The sequence below is a fragment of the Wolffia australiana genome, chromosome 4 (assembly GCF_029677425.1).
Source record: "Wolffia australiana isolate 7733 chromosome 4, ASM2967742v1".
NCBI lineage: Eukaryota > Viridiplantae > Streptophyta > Magnoliopsida > Alismatales > Araceae > Wolffia > Wolffia australiana.
Window position 1 is genome coordinate 1,808,356 of NC_135838.1, and position 9,382 is coordinate 1,817,737.

Consider the following 9,382-nt stretch of genomic DNA (forward strand, 5'->3'; position numbering starts at 1 on the left):
TGTAAATCTCTATATATTTGCTCCTTTACACTTGCAAACTTAACCAAATATTAGAAGTCTTCCTTGACCACACCCCTCAGCAATGAAAAATTTGGGTTAAATAAGTTATTTAAGGCTTCAGGTTTATACGATAATATTTCAAATTTTCCTCACGAGCATATATCGAGTAAGGGTCGAAGCCACATGGAGCAAGTATTTAACAACTGAATTTTAACATCAAATTTTATTTGTTTGGATTTTTTACATTTATTTTAGGAAATTAGACCTAATTTGAAGATAGAAAACTAATGAAACTAACTCAAAAAAATTATAGGATGCAGATAAATTATTTGTCCTAATTATCCAAATGTATAAACTAGTTTTGCGATTTTGGGGAGTTTTATAATGAGAAACCCTGCTTAATTCCAATTGAATACCTTAGATGGTAATTTGGCAGCGCTGAGAGAGGACGAACATCGAGAGTAAATGCAACAAAGTCGATGGTGTAGTCTAAGTGGTGTGGAGAGGACGAACGAAATACCATTGTTGGATGCAACAAAGATGGTGGTGGATAACCACTTGCGAGTGACAGAGCCAGGGGCAAGTGATGTGGATTTACTGTCACTATTGGTGACAGAGATGAGGGAGATACACACCAACGAGTGGCAGAGTTTTGTGGAGACATGTAAGATAGTGAAAATACAGGCTATTAGCGACAATAACGTAAGAAAAAAGAACAAAGACGTGATTCAAACAAAGATGAAGACCACACTAACCTTATTGTCATGTGTCCAATGGACCAAGTGGTGTCTTTCATTTACTTTTCATCATATAAACTTCACTCTTGTCTTTCACACTTGGAATGCAAGAACAGAGTCAAACAAGATTTTGAATGAGCAAATTCACTCCACTAGTAATCAATAGCAAAATTCAATGGTGCCTTTTTTACAAGGAGGGGATTTCTAATTATAGATCCAAGATGGTGGACAAATATAAGAACTACCCTCAAAATTTTGGCCCAAAAAATTATTTTGGATTATTACATATCATCACTTGATTTTTTAACAATCTGAGCCATCTACTTTCTCTCTCCAATCTGTGTCAAATTGCCATTGTGGCAAAAAAATTTAGGAAGTCCTGGAAAATTCAATTAAATTCAATAAAAATATTTAAACAGATTCAAAATCATACTTTTGACTTATAAATTAGTTTCTTTATGAATTTATCATCAGAAATTTTATGAATTTTTCATCCAGAAATTTCAAATATCATTTATAAATATAACAAACCACTAAAAATATTTAATTAAATTTAAATGAATATTTCTTACTTATAAATTATTTTATTCATGAATTTAATTTCAAAATTTTTTATCAGAATACTATAAATCAAGGAAAATCAGAAATTCATTGTAAAAGTGTAATAAATTATTTTAAGCTTTAATAACATGCATGTATGATCAGTTCAATAGAAACAAGCACATAAAAATACACAAAATCACTACTATATGAAAATTATATACATAAATATCACACTTTAATAACATGACATTTATCATTATCCCTCGACTAGATCGGTCCAGGAGCACGCCACCAATCTACGATTGTTGTATGCATTTATTTTCTGTAGTGCGCATGTACGAGTGGGCACCCGGTGTAAACAAATTTATTTATGGTCGCTGTACGTCCGCAAACTCCATGTAACATTACAGAGATAGATAGATAGATAGAAAGATAGACAGATAGATAGACATATATATAGATAGGTAGATTAGATAGATAGTCAGATAGACAGATAGATAGACATATATATAGATAGATAGATTAGATAGATAGTCAGATAGACAGATAGATAGACATATATCAAGATAGATCGATTAGATAGATAAATAGATAGACAGATTAGATAGAAAGATAGATAGAGAGACAGAGAGATAAATAGATAGATAGATAGATTGATAGATAGATAGATAGATAGACAGATAGATAAATTCTGGATTCCCCCAAAGATCTTGAAGATATCTCATCTGAACTGGAATTAATTTTTTGTCCAAAGTGGTAATCTCTCTCTCTATCCACCAACCGCTGACGTTGACATTAAAGAGATCAGACAATCGTGGGATCCAGACGCAGAGTCAAAGTATCTGTGCCGTTGGATCGGAGCTGGTTCCAGAGACAGCCAATCTGAGCCGTTGATTACAGTGTTCAGGACCTGTCTGAACTCGGTTTTTCTTTCACTGCCGGTGGCTAATTCGCGAAAATGGCGCCGCACGGAGGGGAGTTCTTCCTCAGCTAGTGAAGAAAAGGTAGCATCTCTTCTTCCCGATCTTGATAGGGCGAGATTTTGGCTGGATTTGCGTTTTTTTACAATTTTTTTTTGATTTTTTTCCCGCTGTTGTCGGATTTGGTTTGGGAACACGTTTGATTTTGGCGGAATCGATGGTGTTTGGCTGTCGGATTTTGTATTTCAGATCTGAGCTTATTCTGTTGAATTACTGCTGTTCTCGTTGTATTAATTCGTTAAATTCATCGTGCTTTGGTATTGCCGACCGAGGAAGACTTGTTTACGCCGCGTTCTCCATGTTCTTCTGGATCGGGACGATCATTGCGAGTAAGTGTTTTTTGTTCTTCGAAATCGACGGCGTCAATTGGCGGAGGTCACGCTGAGGTACAAACTTTGGGGAGGATTCCTTGACCTAATCTGCATCCGTCTGCATCAGATTTTTTATCATCAAATCACAAATCAGAGTGTGGTTTGATCTTGAATTATCGAGAGCCAGCTTTCAGAAAAATCACTTGATCCGAGTTTCAAACTCCTGTATTTCCTCTGCTGATGAAAGTGTGAATTCATCACTGGATAGATCTCCTAAATCAAAATCCAACACTTCCTTTCTGTCCTCATCTAATTTCTCATTCGCTGATCTCCTTTCGGGTCATAATTTCTCGTCAATCAGATTGATTTTGCATCAATTAAGCTCAGGACTTTCAGATTCAATCACCCAATTCCAAGAATCCAAATCTCTTCTAACCCTGTTCTGCTTTCTCTCCTTAATTTCCTTTTCAGATAAAGCGTACATAATCGTCAATGTACATATCTCTTAAATCCGAATCCAACACTTCCTCATCGATCCCCTCAGTTTTTTTTTGAAGAAAATCTTTTGTCCCCATCAGACGTCTCGTTCTCTAATTTCCTTGCCTGCAACAATTCCTTATAAACCAGAATATTTTCATTTCATCTTGATTGAGCTCAAATTACCCAGAGATATCACTCTGTCCTGATTACTCTCTTGACTTTCCTCTGCAGACGAGTTGAATTCCCACGAAGGCAATGAAGATTCAACTCAGATCAATCAATCAAAGTATTATTCCTCATGAGTGATACACAAGGCCATGGCAACGATGGAGACCAGGATCAAGATCCCTCGGCGATATGTGATCGTGCTGCTCACCTTCGTCTGCACCAATGTCTGTTATATAGAGCGAGTGGGCTTCTCCATCGCTTACACTGCCGCTGCCGACGCCGCCGGCGTTAGCCAGGCGAGCAAGGGGCTGATTCTCTCGGCGTTCTTCTACGGATACGCCGTCTCCCAAGTCCCCGGCGGATGGGCCGCCCAGCTCGTCGGTGGCCGCAGAGTTCTGCTGTTCTCCTTCCTTCTCTGGTCCGTTGTCTGCGCCGTCTTCCCACTTAACCCGGCCCGTCCTGCAATTCTCGCCTCTGCCCGGCTACTCGTGGGGGTGGCTCAAGGCTTCATCTTCCCCTCCATACACACTGTTCTGTCTCAGTGGGTGCCGCCGCACGAACGGTCCCGCTCAGTTTCGCTGACCATGTCAGGAATGTACCTTGGAGCGGCCTCCGGGATGCTTGCTTTGCCAGCCCTGGTGAAGCTCAGAGGTCCGCAGTCCGTGTTCATGGTGGAGGCCTCTCTGGGTGGACTCTGGACTCTCCTCTGGCTCAGGTTTTGAGTCCCAACCAATTTTTTCTCATTATTTTTTTTCTGATTTTCATCATTATGTTTGGAGGCTCAGGTTTGCGTCAGAGCCTCACTTTTTTTTTCTTGAACTTAAAAGAAAAGAAGGTCGGATGCAAACCAGTGTTTGCCATCACTCATGACAATGACAAGAGGATGGTGTATGTCATCATACTCGTTATTCGTCCTTCTCAGAATCATGAATGTGAAATCTTCATCGTCTCTTGTCAGCAGTTGTTCACTCATTGGCTCTCATTACTTTTTTTTTTTTGAAAACATATGAGGCGATCACCCAAACAAATCGGTAACCACCTGAAAAATCACTCAGATGACTAAATCACTCTTCGAACAAATCACTCAGTTGTTCACTCATTGTCTCTCATTACTTTCACTCTGTAAAAATCACACAGATGAGAAGAGACGATGACTAAATCATCACGATCATTGTCATTCCACTGATCAAATCGTCATCGTCACGCAAGCTGTGGATGGTGACGATGATGATAACAGATTTTGGATGGTGATGAGAATATTTGGGATTGTCAGCAAACAGTTGTCACAGATGACAATGGCAAGCGTCATTGTCCACGTAATCCATCCTCGCAAGGATAACGATGATGAAATTGTCCTCGGCACGAAATCACCATTGTTGTCTCTAGTCCACTGGTTGGCTGATGGTCACAAGCCCAAGACTATTCGAAGAAACATTAGAGCTTGAACAAAAACATTCTAGAACTAAAATAAACAGAGGCCTTAACTCCAGTTTTCTTTCTTTTTATTTTTACTTTGGAGCCTCTTCTTTGTTTCCGATTCTTTATTTTTGACGATATTCGTGGATTGAAGGCCCAGATTTTTTTATAAAAAATTATCTGGATTCCTGGTTTCGGTGGCTCAGTTTTCTACTTTGAAGGGCCTCGTTTGCTTCCGATCTTGCTTTATCAACCATTGTTTTTTTTTCTGGTTTCCCGGAGCCTATTCTCCAGGGATTTCTTTATCAAGTAGTCCTATGTATATGATTTTTTAAAATCTCTATTTTTAGACGATGAAGAAACAGGGCCTTTTTCTTCTCTTCTATGGAGTCTGAGGTTTCCCTCGGATCCGTGTCTTGAAGGCTTAATTTCCTCTTTTTTTTCTCCAATGGAACTTCAACTCTTTCCTTCTTTTAACCCGAGATTCTTGGGTTTGGGGATTTTTATTGTTATTTTAGTACTTTTTTTTTCTCTCTCTCCTGATCATGGTTGCTGAGTGTTATGTCAGGTTTGCCTCGGATGCATCATCCACGTCACACGCTCTGCCACTGTCCAAGCTAAAGAATGAAGGGGGAATCCCCTGGCGACGGATCTTCCTCAGCCCGGCGATCTGGGCCATCATAGTCAACAACTTCACCTTCCACTACGCTCTCTACGTGCTCATGAACTGGCTGCCCACCTACTTCGAGCAGGGCCTGGAGGTCAGCCTCCAGGACATGGGCTGGTCAAAGATGCTGCCTTTCTTCACCATGTTCGTCTTCTCCAATGTCGGCGGCTGGATAGCTGACTTCCTCATCACCCGTCGCCTCGCCAACATCACCAAGACCAGGAAGCTGCTAAACACCACCGGGTTCGTGGCGGCAGCGGCGGCTCTGGCAGTGTTGCCGGCGTTTCGGAGCGCTGGCGGTGCGGTGGCGTGCTCGTCCGTGGCTCTGGGATTGCTGGCACTCGGCCGGGCCGGGTTCGCAGTTAACCATTTGGACGTGGCTCCGAGGTATGCAGGGGTGGTAATGGGGGTGTCCAACACGGCGGGAACGATGGCGGGGATCGTGGGAGTTGGGTTGACAGGGGCAATTCTGGAGGCGGCGAAGGCGGCAGGGAGAGAGATTGCCGGAGCACAGGCGTGGAAGCCGGTTTTCTATGTGCCCGGATGGCTCTGCCTATTTAGTGCCGTCTTCTTCCTCATCTACTCCACAGGCGAGAGAATCTTTGATTGAGGTTTGCCTCCCTCTCTCTCTTTCTCTTCAGTATTCAGTCTTTGTCTCTCTTCAATATTCTGTCTGTTTGTATGTGTGTATGTCTGTCAGTCTCCTCTTAATATATATATATGTATATTTATGCTACAATCTTGTTCTGGGTATGTATATTTCTATCTTCAATATTCAGTCTTTGTCTCTCTTCAATATTCAGTCTGTTTGTATGTGTGTATGTCTGTCAGTCTCCTCTTAATATATATATGTATATTTATGCTACAATCTTGTTCTGGGTATGTATATTTGTATCTTCAATATTCAGTCTTTGTCTCTCTTCAATATTCAGTCTGTTTGTATGTGTGTATGTCTGTCAGTCTCCTCTTAATATATATATGTATATTTATGCTACAATCTTGTTCTGGGTATCTATTCTTCTTTCAAAAACTAGGTGGATATTTCGATCTTTCTCGCTCTATCTGTCGACATCTTGATCTTTCAACCATCTATTAGGTCTAGATATCGTTATGTTGCGCTCTGCGTCAATGTACTTCTCTCTTTGTCCGTATCTATTTTTTCTCTGTCTAATGCCGTCAATCTTCTATCTCTCATTCTCCTTGAACCACCTCTGTTAACTTAAGTCTCTCTTTCTCATCTCTATAAGTTTGTGTTAATTTATGTCTCTACCTCTTATTCTCTGTGGGGCTGTGTTAATTTATCTCTCTCTCATTTCCGCTAGTCTGTGATAATTTATGCCTCCCTCCCTCTCTCTCTCATTCTCTGCCAGTCTGTGTTAACTTATATCTCGCTCTCTTTCTCATTGTGGATCCGTGTCAATTTATGTCTCTCTCATTCTCATTCTCTTTGAGTGTGTTAATTTATGTCTCTCTCTCTCTCTCATTCTCTGTGAATCCGTATTAGTTTATCTCTCTCTCTCTCTCTCCGTAGTTGTTTGTCTCTCTAAAATGAGGTCAACATTTCTAAGTCTCACTCCCCCTCTCTCTCTCTGCATTTCTCTTTTCTCTTCATTTCTCACAACCTCCATACATTTCTCTCTCTATAATTTTCTCTTAATACCGTCAACGTCTGTCTCTATCTCTCTCTGCATTAATCTGCATTAATCTATCTCTCTTTCTCCGTGTCTATTTTTCTCTCTAAAACGAGGTCGATTGTCAGTCTTCCTCTCGATCTGTGTTACAACGGAGAAAAGATAAAACATCGTCTCCGTACTCTATTTTTTCTCTGTTCCTCTGCATCTATTTTTCCTCTCTAATATCATGGATTTGTTTGTATCTCTCTCTCTACATATATATAAATCTATTTATATTTGTCTCTATGTACTCAAACTCTTGATCTCTCTCCCAATCCCACAATTTCGATCTATCTTTCTCACACTCTCTATCTCATTTTCTCTTTTCCAGTCTATTATCTATTCGATATATCTCCCTATACTAATGTGAATATCTATCTCTTTTTTCTCATCCATCCTACCTGCTGAAGAAATGTCCTTGGATCTGTCATTCTCTCTCTTACTCCTTTGATTTATCTCTCTAATGCCATCGAGATCTCCATTTATCAATCTGTATGTATCTTTCTATGACGATATCTTTCGATCTTTTTCTCTATCATGTAATCACTATTCATCTCTCTGTCCATCTGCCTATTTATTCATGTATCTCTTTATGTTCTTGTCAATCTCAGGTCTCTCACTCTAGATCCTTGATGATCGAGATTCGTGGCCGGCATTATGATGAATGTTGGGAAATTTGGACGATGATGATTTGGGAGCGCGTCTTTGATGAGGTGTGTTCCATAAACTATTCTCTCTCACTCCATGTCTCGTCATCTCTCTCTCTCTCTCTTCCTCTTTCTTGCTTTCTCTCTCTCTGTGTCTCTTTTCCTCTTTCTTTCTTTCTCTCCCTCCGTCTTTCTCTCTGTCTCTCTCTCATCCCCTTTCTCTCTGTCTCTCTCTCATCCCCTTTCTCGCTGTCTCGCTCTCATCCCCTTTCTCGCTGTCTCTCTCTCATTCCCTTTCTCTCTGTCTCTCTCTCATTCCCTTTCTCTCTGTCTATCTCTCATCCCCTTTCTCTCTGTCTCTCTCTCATTCCCTTTCTCTCTGTCTCTCTCTCATTCCCTTTCTCTCTGTCTATCTCTCATCCCCTTTCTCTCTGTCTCTCTCTCATCCCCTTTCTCTCTGTCTCGCTCTCATCCCCTTTCTCTCTGTCTCGCTCGCATCCCCTTTCTCTCTGTCTCTCTCTCATCCCCTTTCTCTGTGTCTCTCTCTCATCCCCTTTCTCTCTGTCTCGCTCTCATCCGCTTTCTCTCTGTCTCTCTCTCATTTCCTTTCTCTCTGTCTCACTCTCTCTTCCTCTTTCTTTCTTTATTTCTGTCTCTCTATCTTCCTCTCTCTCTTCCTCTTTCTCTGTCTTTCTTTCTTCCTCTTTCTTTCTGTCTCTCTCTCTTCCTCTCTCTCTCCCTCTTTCTTTCTTTCTCTCTCTCTCTTCCTCTTTCTTTCTTTCTCTCTCTCTTTTCCTCTTTCTTTCATTCTCTCTCTCTCTCTCTTCCTCTTTCTTTCTTTCTCTCTCTCTCTCTTCCTCTTTCTTTCTTTCTCTCTCTCTTTTCCTCTTTCTTTCTTTCTCTCTCTCTCTCTTCCTCTTTCTTTCTTTCTCTCTCTCTCTTTTCCTCTTTCTTTCTTTCTCTCTCTCTCTCTTCCTCTTTCTTTCTATCTCTCTCTCTTTTCCTCTTTCTTTCTTTCTCTCTCTCTCTCTCTTCCTCTTTCTTTCTTTCTCTCTCTCTTTTCCTCTTTCTTTCTCTCTCTCTTCCTCTTTCTTTCTTTCTCTCTCTTTTCCTCTTTCTTTCTTTCTTTCACTCTCTCTCTCTCCCTCTTTCTCTCTCTCTCTCTCCCTCTTTATTTCTGTCTGTCTGTCTCTTCCTCTTTCTCTGTCTCTCTTTCTTTCTGTCTCTGTCTCTCTCTTCCTCTTTCTCTCTCTTTCTTTCTTTCTCTTTGTTTCTGTCTCTCTCTCTCTTTCCTCTTTCTCTCTATCTCTCTCTCTTCCTCTTTCTCTCTGTCCATCTCTCTCTGTGTCTCTCTCTCTTCCTCTCTCTCTCTCTCTCTCTCTCTCTCTCGGTGTCGTCCTTCCCTCTCTAGTTACCACTAGTTGGGTTAGAACTAGAGGGGTGTTGAAATTTGTAATCCAATTTTGAAATCAATTGAAGTTTAATTCTAATTTTCTTCTTCACTTTGATTTTCTTAGTGACAACTGGAGCGTATATTTTTCCTAATTATTAGGGCTTTAATAATAAAGGTCGAATACACTGACGAAACAGGAAGAAAATTATATACCTTTAAATTTGATCTTAGATTTCACAAAAAATAATATCTTCATCCTATAATGTTCTTGATTTTAATCATAAAAATGTAACCAGCAGGATCATACTAACCATCATTACTGAGTTTATAACAACATGAAAACAATAAAATTGGTCATTATAAAAGA

The 9,382-nt window shown here is 40.3% G+C and overlaps 1 protein-coding gene across 2 annotated transcripts; it reads left to right on the forward strand.

The window, feature by feature from the left end:
• The first annotated feature begins 2,125 nt into the window (after positions 1 to 2,125).
• Positions 2,126 to 9,124, forward strand: PHT4;6 (phosphate transporter 4;6). 2 transcript variants are annotated; one of them, XM_078574785.1, is made up of 4 exons: positions 2,126 to 2,284; positions 3,283 to 3,934; positions 5,204 to 5,913; positions 7,587 to 9,124. In XM_078574785.1, the coding sequence occupies exons 2-3, from the start codon at positions 3,369 to 3,371 to the stop codon at positions 5,910 to 5,912; spliced, it is 1,275 nt and encodes a 424-aa protein (XP_078430911.1). In that variant the 5' UTR covers positions 2,126 to 2,284; positions 3,283 to 3,368; the 3' UTR covers position 5,913; positions 7,587 to 9,124. The 2 variants fall into 2 exon arrangements, with proteins under 2 accessions (XP_078430911.1, XP_078430912.1); XM_078574786.1 differs by lacking the exon at positions 2,126 to 2,284 and adding an exon at positions 2,413 to 2,646.
• The last annotated feature ends 258 nt before the right edge of the window (positions 9,125 to 9,382 follow it).